An 18039-nucleotide genomic window follows, 5' to 3' on the forward strand; every position below is an offset into this window, starting at 1 on the left:
GAAAGAGTGCAGCAAGGCTTCGCTTCTAGTGGCATTTCGTACACAATAGTTCATGTGGTTCGGGAGTCACGAAGGAAGTCTGTGTTTTTTTTGTGTGTTGTAGATTCATTCTTGTGATTGAGAATGTCGGGAGATGGAGATAGTACGTAAAGTAAAGGATTACAACTTCTGGAAAAGATAAATCCTGAAGTTCTGAAGGTCTTGCTTAGGCTCATATAGGGAGCTAGCGCCTCAATAGATGTGACTGCCTCAACACGTGCTCCAATTCATGTGAAACTAGATCTCCCTCCCGTGGATCTGATGCTCAATGGACCAACCATCTATTTGAGTTGGTCTCGTCGGATCGAGGTTGATTTAGTAAGAAAGAGACTAGAAGAATACCTGACAGGATTCAAGCCAAAGAGTGAGAGTGCTGAAGGGGATAAATGGAGGACAACACATGCATTGATTTAGACTTGGCTATTCAATTTGGTGGTTCCATTGATTGCTACATCAATGGATTGCATTCATGCTACATCAATGGATTGCATTCAAAAGGTGAATGACATCCGGGCAAAAGTGGAGGGATCTATGTTGGAGCTGAGAACCACATGAGAGAGTTTCAGATTCAGCGCGAGATAGAAGCACTGGTTCAGAGTGATAGATCAATTCAGAAGTACTCTATAGACCCGAAGCGATTGTGGCAAGATCTTGATCACTTCTCACCTATATCAAGTTATGGTGATCTGGGGTGCATGAAGGGAGAAATCTTTGCACAGATGAGGACTATACAGTTTCTGACTCATCTAAACTTGGTCGTTGTTCAAAGGAGATCGGATCTCTTAGCTCAGGCGATTATTCCTACACTAGATGAGGTGATTGCTGAGATGATACAGGAGGAGAGTTGAATGAAACTACACTCTGAGTCGAGTGATTTTTTGGGTTCACAATCAGCATTGGCTGTTGCTAGTGTGGGTATGCTAGGTGTCCAGAGTGAGACTCGCAAGTGCTACAACAGTGGTGAAGTTAGCTATCTAAGTAGGGCATGTCCTAATCCGCCTAAGGAGAGAGAGACATGTGGATGTGAAAAGTGTGGAGGTTGTGATTGTGGTTGTGAGGTTCGGAAAGGTGGAAGAGGGGGCTATCGAGCAAAATCTGATGGTAGCAAAGGACAAGGGAAAGACAAAAGTGATCTTTACTAGTGAGAATCATGAGTGTCTAGAACTGTTAAAGAGAAAGCAGAAAACAGAAAGCGATGGAGCTAAGCATGTTTCAAATCATCGACATCAAGAGGTAACATTGTCACTTATGCTCGCTTCAGCAAAGGTACTGGTGACACGCTTGCTCTTGCCTCTATTTCCACCACAAAATTATCAGAATGGATCATAGAATCTGGTGCTTCTCGTCATGTGACAAGTACTTCTGGAGAGTTCTCTTATTCATATACTTATCTAACAATGCCAGAGAGAATACTGACTGTTGATAGTACAACGAAGTCTGTAACTGGGAAGGATTAGTGAGATGTATCAATCATATGACTTTGTCCAATGTTTTGCATACTCATTTTTTTCCAATAAATCTCATATTCATTGGTGTCATTAATCTCCAGTTAAAATGTATTTTTTCTTTTGGTATTTCTTAGGTAATCTTCCAAGAGAAAGGGATGGGTCGGACACTTGGAACTGGAACGCAGCAGGGCGAACTCTCGTAATTGGATCAAGAGGGGATGGACTCAGCTCTGACATTCATGATGGAAAGTGCTGCAGTAGGAGAATTTAGGAGAAACGTCGAGGAATGGTTACTGCTACATCACAGACGTATGTGACATTTTAGTCTTAACTTACTGAGTCGGTTGTATCCATCTATGTATGAAAATGCAAATAGGGAGAAATTGACGTATGATGCTTGTGATTTTGGCAAGCTCACTAGGAGCTCTTATGTCAGGTTTAGGAATAGGAGCTCCAATGTGTTGGATTTGATATATTCTGATGTATGGATACCTTGTCCTACTAGTTATAGGAATGGCTATTGATATTTTGTTACGTTTATTGATTGTTTTTCTTATGTTACCTGGTTATACTTCAAGAAATATAAGAGTGAGGTGGTTGCATGCTTTGAAGATTTTCATAAGACAATTCAGACTCAATATGATGAAGTTGTGAAGGCATTGCGATCTGATAATGAGACAGAATATATCAACAAAATATTTGAGGACTACCTGTCAGCTCAAAGGATACAACACCAAAACACATGCCTATACACAGAAGCGCACAATGAAATAGTAGAGAGGAAGAATCGACATCTTCTAAAGGTAACCCGAAGCATAATGATTGTAAAGAATGTGACACATCATTTATGGGGACAAGCAGTGTTGACAGTCGCTCAATTGATTAACAGGATCCTCTTAAGAGTGTTGGAGAGAAAATCTCCTTAGATATTGAGGAGACAATATTGGGATCCTTCAATTGAAAGTATTTGGATGTGTATGTTTTGTGAAAGACAACAGACCATCTGTAGGAATGTTAAATCTCAGAGCTGTAAAATGTGAGTTCATGGGTTATTTTGCTACTCAGAAGGGTTATGTCTGCTGGAGCCCGATTGAGAAACACTTTGTGAGGATGGATGTGTCATTCAAAGAGTCTGAACCATATTAGACTCGGGAGGTGAATTCACCCTTCAGAGACTCAGCAAACACTAATGATATGAGGCAATAGAGAGTGAGTAGCAGTGGTGATAGATTGGCGCAAATGAGAGCAATGTCATATCCTGTGATGTGCAATGAATCAAATGAGGAGACGAAAAATCAAGGAGACTAACCCTAGAGGCAGCGGGATCCAAACTGGAGGTGAGTTAAAGGTGTATGCACGGAGGAAGAAGCACATTGTGGAAACAGAATCCACAGTGCCAACAAGTCCCTGGTCTAGGTCTTCCTCAACTCTTGAAACACCTACACCATCCACCTTTAAATCAAAACTCACAGGTGATATTATTCCTCCTTTGTTCACCTCTATCCCCCCAATGTTAAGGAATACCTCCTGCAGCAATACAGGACATCCTCCTGATCGTTTTGAGTGAGGACTTGATATTTTGAACTTTACTTCTTATTTTAATATCTCACCTTCGCATGAAGCATTCATTGCATTATTGGACTCTATCTTTATACCCAAGAATTGACAGGTTGCTAAAGGGAATCCAAGTGGAAAGTGACAATGCATGAAGAGCTTGGAGCTCTTGATAAAAATCTAATATGGGAGATTGTACACTACCAGCAGGGAAGAAGACAGTTGGACGCATGCATATCTTCACAGTGAAACAAACTCCAGAAGAAAAGGTGGAGGGGTTCAAAGCACGACTAGTAGCAAAAAGGTACAATCAGATGTATGGCATTAACTGCGATGAAGATGAGCACGATTAAGACACAGACTTCTCTGTTGTGGATAGAATGTCCAACTAGAAGTGAAGAATGTTTTTCTTCATGGGGAGCAACTCGAGGAGGTATACATAAAGGGAGCAACTGGAGGAGGTATATATTTAGATACCACCAAGATTTAGTACATCCTAGACAGTAGGCAAAGTGTGAGCTCGGGAAGTCATTGTATGGCTTGAAGCAATCACCTTAAATCTGGTTTGACAAGTTCAAAATAGTGATGGTTGGCATGGTGTTCTTTTGGCAATATGAATATCACACTATCATACTTGTTGCATATGTGGATGACATAATTATCACTGATGATGATGAGACAGATATTGCTCAACTAAACAAAAGTTTGAGGAACCAATTTAAGGTAAAGGAATTGGGACAGCTCAGATACTTTCTTAGGATTGAAGTGGCCCATGGACCTGAGGTGATAGTCCTATCCCAAAGAAAGTATATAATGGATCTTCTCACAAAGACAGGTATGCGGGGTGTAAAACTGCAGTCTCTCCAATTGATCTGAAAGTCAAACTTAGTACAGAGGCAAGTGAATTGGTTGATCGTTGGAGATACCAAAGCCGGGTGGGCCGCCTAATCAATTTGTGATACACTTGACCCGATTTTTCTTTTGCAATAAGTGTGGTGAGCAGTTACATGTAGATCCAAGGAAATGTCATTTAGATGCAGTGTATCAGATTCTGAGGTATCTAAAGAATGCACTAGGGAAAAGGGTTGATATACAGGAAGAATGGGCATGTAGATATTGAGGGCTTTTGTAATTCTGACTAAACAAGTTGTGCTGATAACAAAATGATCCACATTAGGATACTACATGTTTCTAGGTGGCAACTTGGTTTCATGGAAGAGCAAGAAACAGTCAGTTGTAGCAAGATCAACAGCAAAGGCAGAATATAGGTCCATGACATTAGGATTTGCTAAGATGATGTGGCTAAAAAGCCTTGTTGGTTGAACTCAAAGTGCATCATGGAATTCAAATGAAGTTGTGGTGTGACAACAAGTTGGCAATCAACATTGATAACAACCCGGTGCGATATGATAGAACCAAACATGCGGAGATTAATAGGTTCTTCATCAAGAAAAAGTTGAATAACGGACTACTAGAGCTAAGTCATGTAGCCACTGGATAGCAAGTGACGGAATGCCTCATCAAAAAACTTAGCTCATTAGATTTGTATGGGTTATGTAACAAGATGGGCTTAATGAATATATTTTCCCCATCTTGAGGAGGAGTGTTGAGATTTGTATCTAATGTAGGATTTTACTTGTAAATAGATGAAGTCTAAGGATTTATTTGTAAATCTTGCAACTTGTAAGGCTCTATATAAGCCAATCAACAATGAAATGAATATGGTTTTTTCTTCATCATTAGTTTCTTTTTACATTAGTGCTAATTTTGTAAATAGTAAGGGTTTGAGTGTTGTGTATGTAATTATCCAATAAATTGGGTGTTTAAACTAATGGATTCACTATAGGAGGTATTGTTACCTCCATTCTCTTTCCACTTTCATCACTTCCCACAAATTTTAAGCCGGCGATTTCCAGTTTTCCTACCATATCTGGATTTACCTGCAGCAGAACAAATAATTCGATTAGAAGAAGCATGTCAACATGAGCCATTAATAATAAGTCTATGAAGCATATTTTTTATAATTTTAAGGAATATTTACATACACAATTCTTATGGATTTACATATCTAACACCTAAACATTTCATTATCTTAAAAATTGTAATTTTTTGTGGGCTTTTGCCATTATGTAGACAGAGCAATGTAGAATAGATAAAGTCATAATAAATGATTAATGTTACTATGTATTAAGCACAATTACGAACACTTATAAAATATTGAAATAAAATTTTAATTAAACAAACCCTTTTTATCCTCAAACTTGTAGAAGATGCATATGATATTATATGTTATTCATATTTTTTTATAGGAAACAATGACCTAATATTTGATCACATATTTTATATTAATAACTATAAGAGATATTTCTAAAGAGTAATGTCTACACACTATGATTATGTTGTTTCCTCCCATATTTCTTTCATGTATTTCATTTCAATCTTGTGCTCATGACAACAGGGTTAATAGCATACAAAATGCAGAATTCAAGGTAATTTTTGTATGTTATCCACAAGACTATTATTAAGACGATCAATTTCTGCACTAAGATTAATTTATGCAAGACAAATAAAAAGGCCTCACATCAATTTCAAAGGCTTATTATCATAGTAAATAATTGGGCTTAATCTAAATTTTATTTTTAATTTCTTCAAGAAATAGGTGGACCAGCTATATAAGATTTGGAGGAAAACTTTTAAATTTTAAATCCCTCTTTTAGAAGCTTTGCAATAAGCCCAAAATAAGGATAACCAATAACAATCAAAATTTTAATGCATTATTCATATTTGCAGAGATTATTTGGTAGACAATGTTGGGTAATGCCATTATAGTCTGTGAATTTCATTGAAAGGTTTTGGCATATGTATGTGTGCTTCCCTCATTTTCTACAACAATTCATGTATTATTTATCTCTCCATTGTTTCAAAATAATAATAATAATAATAATAATCCCTTGCAAAAATTTGTCAACAATGAACAAAGAGTTGGTGCTATCAGCTTTTGGATTGATATGTAAATCAACTACAGTTCAGATTTTTTAATACTAACATTTCATTCTTTTCTCTTATTTTTTGTTCTACTACATCCCCAACAACTTGCAAAAGTCTTAAACCACTTTAAACCCCACAAAATCAAAACATAATCCTACAAAATACATATAAGAAAATCATAACTTCTTAACCGCACATCTAAGTAATCTAAAATCGACATTATTGTATATAAAACATCCCAACTCTCTGATAAGAAGGGCCACACCTATTTCTATCAAAGAAAACCCAAACTGTTACATCCATAAAGTTTGTAATAGAAAACAATCTAAAAATTCTAAACTAATTAACATTTCCCCTAAGCTTTCCACCAAACCTAAAACTACTGAAAACCCTTACAATCTTCAAAACAGCTTTCTTCATCAATAACTAAAAAAAATCATTACCCACATATTTATATGAGTTTCATCTCTGCCACTAACCTCGTATCTGTGACGATGACGTTCATCCACAAATGAGGAGTTCCCATATCTACAAATTGATAGAAAGACAATTCTTTAGTCCATGAATTATACAAGAAATAACTGGATAAAGAAAGCACATCATAAACATGCAAAAACAACAAAAAAAGACAAGGAACAAACCACTCAATTCATGTGTATTTACATATCTAACACCTAAATTTAATTTTTTACATACATACAACCTTATGAATGTCATGATTTTTTTCGACAAGTTTTACGCTGGGCTGGCTGTCGATGACCTAACGCAACCCTCCATTTTTCACATCCGGGCTTGGGACCGGCAATGACAGTTTAAGTAGAGCTAAAACTGAATACATGGAATATAATTTTAGTAGTAATAGCTCTAGTGACAGAAGTGTAACTTTGGGTGATCAAATTATTAAAAGGTGTGAACGATTTAGATATCTTGGGTCTATTGTTCAAAACGATGGCGATATAGATGGGGTTGTTAATAGTAGAATTCAAGTTGGTTGGTTGAAGTGGAGGAATGTTTCGGGCCTTTTGTGTGATCGAAAAGTACCGCTTAGACTGAAAGGAAGATTTTATAAGACAGTGGTGAGACCTGCAATGTTATATGGCATTGAATGTTGGTCTTTAAAAGAGAAGCATAGTAATGAGTTAAGTATTGCCGAGATGAGAATCATTAGGTGGATGAGTGGCTTTACACTTTGAGACAAAATGCGAAATGAATATATCTGTGATAGGGTTAGTTTAGCTCTTGTGACGAACAAAATTAGAGAAAGCCATCTTAGATGGTTTGGTCACATTAAACGTCGACCATCTGGTGATCCGATTAGAACAGTAGATGTTTTACATTCGACTTGTGTTAAAAAAGGCAGAGGGAGACCTAGGAAGACTTGGGCTTATTGTATTAAAAATTAAAATTATCTTAATTTACTACTAGAATTAAATGAAAATAAGACACTAAATAGGACGCAATGGAGAAAAAGGATTCATGTAGCCGACCCCACGTAGTGGGATTAAGGCTTTGTTGTTGTTGTTGTATACAACCTTATGCATGAGAAGGTGCATTTCACTTCTTAAAAGATAAACATATGGTATTTCTGACGTGATATGAAATATTTGGGCAGTGCAAATGTAAAAGTAAAATTTAAGTGTCAGCTATGTAAATACATAGGAATTAGACATATATTCAATGCCCCAAAAACATAGGATAACAAAGATTATATTAACCAAGTTATGCTTTTTTTTTTCCTAACACTTAAAAGCTAAAAAAATGCCTAGGGAGTGGAGGAAGAGTATTTTAGTCCCCAAATTAAAGAATAAAGGGGATGCACAAGAGTGTGCAAATTATAGAGGAACTAAGTTGACGTGTCATACTTTAAAATTATCAGAGAGGGTAATTAAACATTGGTTAAGACGTGATACAAGGATTTCTCATAATCAGTACGGATTTATGTCGGGCAGGTCTACTATGAAAGCTATACATTTGTTGAGAGGTGTGATGGATAAGTATTGAGAAAATATAGTGGATCTACATATGATTTTTTATTGATTTAGAAAAAGCTTACGATAAGTTTTCAAAAGAATTCCTTTGGAGAGTTCTAGAGATGAAATGTGTTGATACGACTTATATTCAAGTCATTAAAGATATTTATATTAGAGTTATTACTTGTGTCTGAATAGAAGGATGATTGATCAAGTATTTTCCTATTTCAGTTTGACTACATCAAGGACCGGCTCTAAGCCCTTATCATTTTGCTTTAGTTATGGATGATCTTACTGGACATTACATGAGGATTTAACTTGGTGTATGCTTTTCGTTGATGGTATCCTTCTTGTGGATAAGACTAGAGAAAGAGCTCAGAAAAAACTTAAATAATGAAGGCCTACATTAGAGTTTAAAAACCATTGTTTAAGTAGATCAAAAACTAAATACATGGAATGCAACCTTAGTAGTAGTCGCTCTAAAGACAAAGTTGTAGCTATGAGTGATCAAGTCATTAAAAGGTGTGAAAGTTTTAGATATCTCGAGTCTATTATTCAAAGTGATGGTGATAAAGATGGTGATAAGGTGATAAAGATGGGGATGTTATTAGTAGAATTGAAGTTGATTGGTTGAAGTGGAGGAATGCATAGTGCCTGTTGTGTGATAGAAAAGTACTCTCATACCGAAAGGAAAAGTGTATAAAATGGTGGTGAAACCTGCAAAAATGGTGGTGAAACCTATAAAATGGTGGTGAAACCTGCAATGCTCTATGGCGTAGAATGTTAGCCTTTAAAAGAGAAGCACAAAACAAAGCTAAGATCTGTCGAGATGAGAATGCTTACTTACAGACAAGATGAGAAATGAATATATTTGTGATAGGGTTGGTGTAGCTCCAATGGTGGACAAGATTAGAGAGAGTCGTTTTAGATGGTTTGGCAACATTAAACGTCAACCATCTGATGATCCAGTTAGGAGAGTAGATGTTTTAGATTCGACTTATGTTAAAAAAGACAAGGTAGACCTGAAAAGGCTTAGACATATTTATAAAAATTGATCTTAATCTATTAAAATTAAATGAAAATATGATACTCAATAAAAGGCAATGGAGAAAAAGGATTCATAGAGCCAACCCAACTTAGTGGGATAAAGGCTTATGGTAATTGATGTTGTTGTCGTTATATAATTAGAATCAACTCAACTATATTCAATGGTGGAATGAGAGACAGAAAGAGCAAATCTTGCCCCTTCAACCCTTTGATTTGAGAAAAATTAGATTAGCCATATATAATACTAAAGGTTTACTCTCAAATTTTCTTGCAACAATGTATATTCTCAACGCATGCTCGCCCAAAGAATGTGATAAGCCCTTTCACCCCACCTAGGGAAGTAACTGAGCAAAGCTAACTTGTGAGCCGACAAAGGCTCAACTCGATAAGTGGCTTGATGAGCTAACAAGTCAAACTCAAGACAACTCCAACTAAATTTATTAGCTCATGAGTTGGCTCATTTAAAAAATATTATCATAAAATAAACTCAAAATATACTAAAATTCAAGAATTTCATCTTTAGACTTATTATAAAATGACAAATAAACACTAGTTTGAACTAATAAATAAGTTGGCCCGAATGCGTAGAATTAAGCTCGAGCTCGAGCTCTTACTGTGGCAATCCAAATTAGTAATGCATTGTAAACATACAGTTACATTTATCTACCAACATACAGCTTTGAAGAAATGCAAGTGGAATCTTGAAAGAAGGTTCTCCGCGAACCAAGTCTCATTGTGCTTCCCATGTGTGTTCTGGAACCCTATATTCCATCATACAAATAAGTTTTTTTTTTTTTTTTAACGATGAAGTATTGAATAAATAAGTCGAAAATATACCTCAGGCATGAAGAGCACAACAGGGTAAGGCGTATGAGGATCAAATTCCTCACTATTTGCTCTTCCCATCCCTAAAACCTATAAAGAATTCGGTCAACCTAAGCAATAATTAAAAATGCAGCAAAAATATATAGGAGAGAGTACATACAGATCTAGAAAACTCAATAACCGAAATTTGCATCCCCAAACATATACCAAGGTATGGAATATTATTCTCCCGAGCATATCTAGCAGCCAAAATCATTCCTGGCACTCCGCGGTCACCAAAACCACCAGGAACCAAAACGCATGAACAGCTCTGGTAAGTTAAACAAAAAATTTAGTAGCTTGCAGACCCGTCTGATTAATGTAGTGCATAAATTTGGAGCAAAAGTCCCTAATCAAGAGGCCTATTGATGTATGACCACAGGATAAAACGTTAGGATATTAAAATAAAATGATAGCACTTTTGAGGTGAAGGTGATTTCGCATATAATCAGAATTTAGAAATATGTATATAAATAACACATTATTTTTTATTTATGATAGGAGCCTTTGCATCATAAGAACAAAAATAAAATTGACATCATTTGAAATATTACAAAATCTTACTCTGAGGGTTTCCCATGCGGTATCATGTGCTTGTGGTGCCTAAATTAAAAAGAAATGGTTTAGAATTATGCATATTAAGAATAGGTACAGCCAAGAGAGTAATGTTAATATCCAATATCTGAGTACATAGATTAAGAAATACCAATTTCGCACTTTCTTCTTCAAGATCTGAAGCTGCGATCCATTGAACCGACGGTCTCAAAGAGCAAGCAACACAAGCATGTAAAAGAGCCTGCCAAATTTGTGATGTGAAAAGACAAAGAAATAATTCAATAGATTGATAAAATGATTTGATTCTTAATAAGCTTATTGAAGACTCTAGAAAGAGCTTGACACGGCGGCTATGGAGGACCAACCGGTCCTCAAAAAGAGGGGGGCCGCCGCTCCCCCCTTTGCCCCTTCCCCTCTCCCATCCCCTCTTTCCTTCTTAGCACCTTCCTAATATAAGTCTTTCCAAATCAAAAATATTTTTTATACCTCTTTCCTAAATTCTAATATCTGATTTTATTCTTCCTTCTTATTTTAAAAATCTTTCCTAAAATCTCTGATTTTATTCTCCTTTCTTATTTTAAAAGCATTTCCTAAAATCTAAAATATGATTTTATTATATTTCTTATTTTAAATATTACCTAAAATAAAGTCATAGTCTCATTATAAATAGAGGATGGCGTGCTTAAGTTAGGGGTCTTGTTTTTAATATCTGAATTCAAGTTTTAGCTTGCTATTTTCCCTTCGAGGATTGTATCCAACGTCGAGGTAGTGGTTCGGTTGTCCCTCGTCCGAGGTGGTCATCGTCTTTAAGGGTCCGAGTGGTTCTCCGGCTGTAGCAAGACTCATATGAGGCATTTATCTTACCATAATTTTGTTTCCCCACTGACATTTAAGAATTCAGCCATCATAGCCCCCTCTTCCACTGCTGTCAGGCACCTTCCTGCTCTAGTCCAGCCATCGCAGTCCTCCAACTTGTTGTCCAGCCCTTTCAGCCCCATCCCGATAGCCCATCAGCACCCCTACAGCAGCTACCTTGTGATCTCGGTCTTTCCCATCACTGTCAGTGCTTCCCCGCTCGCTATCCACCCTCTGATAGTACTGCAAACCTTCCCAGTTGTTGTCCTAATTCTTTCACAACAGCCCCCACCACTCACGCATTTACCGCACCACTGATCCAGCCTCCAATGACGTTTCTGCTTCTCTCCAGATGTGGTTAGACGTAGTTACTATCACCAACCTACTATCCTACTTCTTCCACAACAACCCCCACCTCTCTGGCCTTCACCGCAGCCACCAATCCAACCTCCCCTCATTGAACTCCCTCCTCATCAAGCGTGTTGTCTTCTTTGTTGAGTTATTAGTTTTAATCCTTTGTTTTGCACTTTTGTTTTATGTGTTGTCGTTCGTTATTTCGAGTCTTCATTGTAACATTGTTTTAAGTCAGTAGTAAATTGTGTCTTACATTGTAGCTTGAATTAACTCCAGAATCATTAAGTATCAAAGCTAGCCGAACCCTAGTCCCATCATAGGGTTTCTAGCATCCGCCCCCTACCAAATCCACCACACCAAATCTTTTTTCCTTTCTTTCATTTATTTTTTCTCCTTTCTTTGTTCCTTCTTTTCTTTCCTTCCACAAATCCCAAATCTTAACCATGTCACTAATGAGATAAATGTTCGAGCCTACCCGGGAGGAGATGCAACGAGAAATCCGCCGACGTCGGCAGTGGATTACGGACATAAAAGATGAAATCCAATGGGATGCTCCCATTGAACGTGATCTTAGAGGTTAAAGGATGGAACGAGAAGATATGAAAATGAAGCAAGAAAAACAACACCGGTTTCTGAGCGTGATCCAAATCTTTCAATGAATTCCAAACTTTTCCCATACGCCGCGATGATATATTTTTCCGCTATCTCTTGGGTTGGATATGAGTCTCAGCGCTTTCCTCCCTAACGTAACAGATATTTTCATTGTCACCATTTGGTTTGGATATGAGTCCCATAGCTTTACTTCTTAGTGTGACTGATATATTTTTCCGCTACCTCTTAGGTTGGATATGAGTCTCAGCGCTTTCCTCCCCAACTTAGCAGATACTTTCTTTGTCACCATTTGGGTTGGATATTACTCCTAGAGCATTCCTTCCTAGCGTGACTGATACATTTTCCCGCTACCACTTGGGTTGGGTATGAGTCTCGGCGCTTTCCTCTCCAACGTAGCAGATATTTTACTTGTCACCATTTGTGATAAATATGAGTCCCAGGGCTTTCCTTCCTAGTGTGACTGATATATTTTTCCGCAACCTCTTGGATTGGATATGAGTCTCGGCGCTTTACTCCACAACTTAGCAGATATTTTCCTTATCACCATTTGGTTTGAATATAGTTTTTTATTAGATAACTTAATTAAAAGAAATTAAAACTTAGCTTTAGCTTCAAAAGCCTTAGCACGCCTGTCGTCCTCCGCTACAATTCAGTTTGGCTTGGTTTATCCCATGCAAAGCCACTCCATCTCGTATTCCTTCATACGAAGCCTCATCTACTCGTTTATATTCTTCCACTACTTCAACCTTGAGTAAGAGACCACAGTCGTATTTGCGTTCAACTTTCCCACACCGTGCCCCCGCCTACTCAACGATGATTCTTTCTTTTGCTTCAATCGGATGCTTCATCTCCCTCATTGAGCCCTAGCATCTAGCCTCCTCTGTTCAACAATCGAAGACATTGTTGTTTGCAGACGTCGCCGCCTTCAACTGTGAGGAAGCCCTAGCTTGTGCTCGTCAATCCTCCTGCTTTTGTACGAATTGATCAACCCCCCGTGGTCAATAGTTCTCACTTAGAATCGGCGTCTACTGCAAAACCTCTTGATCTTGCCTCTACCTCCCTTTATAAGCATCAATTTATAGAACTAATCACCCCTTCACGTTCCTGACCGCTAACTTCGTCTTCCACTCTTTGACTACCTCATTTTCCTTGAAATGAGATGTTATAATCTTCCCCATTTAAAAAAAAATCATCCTCAAAAAAATTTATAAACAAGCCACAAGTCAAGCGGTCAACACTATTCATAAATTTCATGTGAAAACTCGGGGTCATGATGAAAAGTGAGCATTGTAAAAGGCTACTCAATTAGACTCCCCTCATCAACTGAAACATGATAATAAAATCTGGATAACAAAACTCAAATAAAGTAACATAACTAAAATGACACGCTTACTAAAGCAATAAAATATGCCAGGAAAACACCATTATATGTAAGAAAACACTAAACTCATCAAACTCTATCAACGTTAGCAGCAGGAGGTTCTTCAGGCTCCTATGAGTAAGGGAATAAACTCGAGGTCAAACAGGTTATCTTGGTTGAACTTGGGTAGAAGTTGAAGCTATAGATTGTATCCTTCTTTGCCCACATGCAGCCTTTTGTGAATGAGTTCCACCTATTTTCTGAAATTTAGTGCTCTTCTGACAAAGCGATGAACAATATCTTGCTACATGGCCAAGACAACACAGATGGTATTTGTTAGAGTTCATCAATCATTCACTCTTATGTTGTATGCAATATTTGATACAAGAGATTACAGTACTCTGAGTCATAACTCTATTAAATTCATTCGAATTGAACTTAGAATTTTTTCCATTGAATCCCTCTGAGTGATTCACATGCACTTATTCATCAATACTCTCTTGTGTGCATCCTTACGTTTCTGAGTAAACTAATAATCGATCTCCAATTTTCTAGCTCAATCCACTAATATTGAGTATTCATTGGTCCCCAAAGGCACAAACGGTTATCGGATCAAATCCTTTATTCCCAAAAGAAATTTGTCAAATATTTCTTTTGCAATAGCGATCAAAAGTGGTGCATACCTTGATAGTGCAGTAAATTTTGCTTCGTATTGTATGATTGTCTTCTCTCCCTGTACCAATCTAATAAATTTGCCTTCAAGCGGATAGGGGTAAGAACTACTTCAATACCTCCAGAAACTCCTCCCAACTTACCATCACGTTGTGTGTATACCTTAGTCGGTCCTGAGACTGTCAAATGTAGCTAATGACACTCTTCTTTCATCCGAACAAATCATACTATTTAATGCCTTGCAAATTCAGATCAATTGATTATCTGTTGCAATCGAATCTTGAGTTCTGTTAAATAATGGTGGACGTAGATCTTGGAACATGAAACCAATTTTGGTCAAGATTTGGGAGACCCACATCAATTTACTTGAAGCTTGAGTCATTGCTCGACACTAAGATTTAGCACTGGACCATGACACTGTATTTTGTTTCTTACTCTTTCATGAGATCAAACTACCATAAACAAAGATGCAATATTCAGTAAAGGATCTTCGATAAATACTAGAACTTGCTTAATCTACATCGAAAAAACATTCAATATTTTCATGCCCATAATCTTGATACAAAATATCTTGTCCAGGAGCTCCCTTGATGTAACATACTATTTGTTCTAAAGCTAATTGATGTGGATTGGTGAGGAAGACAAACTGACTTAGAATGCTAACTGAGCTCGCAATGTCAAGACAAGTTATTGTGAGATAGTTTAATTTTCTCTAATTTCCTGTATCGTTCTGAATCATTAAAAGGCTTTTCATCCTTAATACGTTGTTGATTAGGAAGCATCATTGTATTGCATGGTTTGACCCTTAATTGCTCAGTTTCTGCTAAGAAATCCAACACATACTTCCATTGAGATAGAATGATACCCTTCTTGCTCTGTAATACCCTCAATCCCCAAAAAGTACTTCGAGGAGCCGAGTTCTTTAGTGTTGAACTGATTTGGAAGAAAAAAAAATCAATGATAAGATTCTCTGTATATTGCTTCCAGTAATAATAATGTCAACATAAACCACCAAAGATGAATCCCGAAGCATATTGTTTATAGAATACAATGTGATTACTTCTATTTTTCAACATCCCAAACCATTCTATTGTTTGGCTAAATTTTTCAAACCATGCTCGAGAGGTTTTCTTCAATTCATATAAAGACTCCCGAAAGTGACATACTTTCTCAGACTCCCTCTAAGCAACAAACCTAAAAGGTTTATCTATGCATATATCTTCTAAAGATTACCATGCAAAAAAGCATTTTTCACATACAACTGGTTAAATGGCAAATTATTAATTGTGGTAAAGAACAGAAGCAGGTGAACCGAAGTAACAATCGACAAAAATGTGACCAAGTAGTCAATCCCATTAGTTTGAGCATAGCCCTTAGCAATCAACGGAACATTGATAAGAGCAACAGATCCATCAGAATGAAACTTAACTGCAAAAACCCACTTGTCAAAGGTAGTTCTACCAATTCCCCAAGTTCTATTTTCAATTAAGGCATTCAATTTAACGAGCAACACTGCTTGCCGCCCAGAATGGGATAGGGCTTGCTAAACAGATCATGAAACCTCAACAGAGTTAAGAGAAGGAAAAAAAGAGTAAGAAGTGGAAGATGGCTAATTATAGTTAACACGAGAAAATGGGATAGGCGCATTGGTGTTTACCTCTTCAAAGAGTAATAGGTAAATCAAAATCACTTAGAGGAGGATCCATTAAGAAAGATGGTATCGGTGTCAGACTATGATCAAGGGGACGATGACTGCTTGAGTAAACCTTTGTAAAAGGTGGTCTAGGCTGAGGCACTTGAGGTAAAGATGGAGTAAGATCTGAACTTATGATGTGATACATGAACAGCTTGTCATAATCTATGATGATTTAGATACCGTCGAGTCACCAAAGAATAGGGTTTCTTCGCAAAAAGTGACAACATTTTTTGTGACTCATTTAATGACTTAGGGGTCTTGTATAAAAAATTATGTACAAGTATCACAAACAAATAAGTACCCCAAATATGTAAGGTTCCAGAGAAAAGAGAGAATTAGTAGATATAAACTTGATAGGGTCTTTGATTTTGTAGAACAATTAAAAACATTTGATTGATCAAAAAACATGCAGTAGAGTTAAATGTTAATATCGTCCAACCGCAGCTCCTGAATTGGTTAATTCTAAGCTATAAGATCAGGTTGTGACACTTCCAATTTTTTTAGCTTAATATTAATACAATGACGAGAGTCCAAGAAATCCAAACCTCACATGAGTAGGTGATGAAGGAACTTGTCAATAAGGATACAAAGTATCAAAAATAGACTAACAAATCTCGAAAAGTTAATGATACTTAACAAATATGACTTTTCATGGATCAAACTGAAAGAGAGATTTTCTTCAGTTTTTTTTGGGAAGCTCAAGTCTTGAGCTGATGGCTCATTAAGATTGTTAAGAAGATTAATGATAATAAAAATATCATTAATTGCTTTGCTTTGTTTTGATAGTAAAAATATTATTCAAACCTTGTTTTAGACTTTTGTTAGGTTTGAGCATTTAGATATTGTTGTCTCTAAATTTTCTAACCTAAGAAGCATTGTATCATCTTCCAATATTGTGCCATAGCTTGTTCGGGAATAGGCGGCGAATCCCCCTTGATATTCTCACACAGCTGATATGGTCATCGGTTGGTTTCCCTACAGTTTTCCCTACCTGACAACAGCTAGAGCCCTTTCCCCTTTTCAAGCCTTATTGTTTTCTCATATTCTTCTCTTCTTGTCATTCCATAACAATCCCAACACATGTATCAATCCTATTATGCATTCTAGGAATGCTAGAACAGTATTCGTGTGCATGTAGTTAAGCCCTAATTATAATTGCAGTATTTGCAAAAAAGTGCACTTTTTTAGTGGTTACTACAACTATGCTTCAAATGAGAAGAGTGTAAATTAAAATTACAAAGAATGATAACCAAAAAAATCAAAAGATAAACTAACTCAAACTGTTCGGAAATGATCTATAGTTGAATGATACTTTTTGTGGAAGCTTCTTTATCAAGCTTCAAAAACAAAGGCTAAAAACTAAATATTGAACAAACTCTGGGAAACCAAAATTTGTGAAGCCATTCACAGCAGTCCCAATACCTTAACAACAGATAGGTAAGAATCCTTCAGTCCAGTATACTTCCCGACCATAGCAATTTTAACCTACGTAAAAAAAAATAAAAAATAAATAAACTTGAAGAATAAATTATAAAAGAATGTTAAGGATTTTAGCAATACTTACAGAATTAGTGAGGTTGTCATATGACTCTGCCATATTTGTCCAGTTCTGAAGATCTGGGGCGCTAGCAATGCTAAAGCACAACTTACAACTTCTTATTCATTTCAGGATGTTAATTAAATAAGTGCCACAAATAGTAGAAGATTCATATAATGGAAAATGGGATAAGTGCCACAAATAGTAAAGATCCTTACCTGAGATAATTTAGCTGCTTTAAGATAGCTTTATGAGCATTTTGTTTCTAGATAGAGAATGCAAAGTTCAACTATCAAATTTAAAATCAGGTAGGAATTACTAATGTAACTTCAAACTTCAGAATAGAACACCATACTCACCCTAAGTATTAGTGGAACATGCCAGATGTTTGGAACGTCATGGATATTGAGAATGTTAGAAACCTAACAAAGTTAAACAAAACAATTTGAGTGAAGAAATGCAAATAAAAATTTTATATCAGTTTAATT

The 18039-nt window shown here is 36.6% G+C and overlaps 1 protein-coding gene across 1 annotated transcript in view; it reads right to left on the minus strand.

Annotated features, from left to right (window-relative positions):
- The window catches only part of LOC110019458 (CTP synthase-like), a 62474-nt gene that overhangs the window by 1885 nt on the left and 42550 nt on the right, over positions 1–18039 (minus strand). Inside the window, exons 13-23 of the mRNA XM_020717123.1 lie at positions 17911–17973; positions 17770–17816; positions 17579–17648; positions 17437–17499; positions 10617–10706; positions 10475–10513; positions 10032–10181; positions 9884–9961; positions 9722–9807; positions 6509–6557; positions 4901–4981 (exon numbers count right to left, since the gene is read on the minus strand). Coding sequence (XP_020572782.1) covers positions 4901–4981; positions 6509–6557; positions 9722–9807; positions 9884–9961; positions 10032–10181; positions 10475–10513; positions 10617–10706; positions 17437–17499; positions 17579–17648; positions 17770–17816; positions 17911–17973 — 816 coding nt within the window. The remainder of the gene's footprint in view (positions 1–4900; positions 4982–6508; positions 6558–9721; positions 9808–9883; positions 9962–10031; positions 10182–10474; positions 10514–10616; positions 10707–17436; positions 17500–17578; positions 17649–17769; positions 17817–17910; positions 17974–18039) is intronic.

The sequence above is a fragment of the Phalaenopsis equestris genome, unplaced genomic scaffold, assembly GCF_001263595.1.
Source record: "Phalaenopsis equestris unplaced genomic scaffold, ASM126359v1 Scaffold000002, whole genome shotgun sequence".
Taxonomy (NCBI): domain Eukaryota; kingdom Viridiplantae; phylum Streptophyta; class Magnoliopsida; order Asparagales; family Orchidaceae; genus Phalaenopsis; species Phalaenopsis equestris.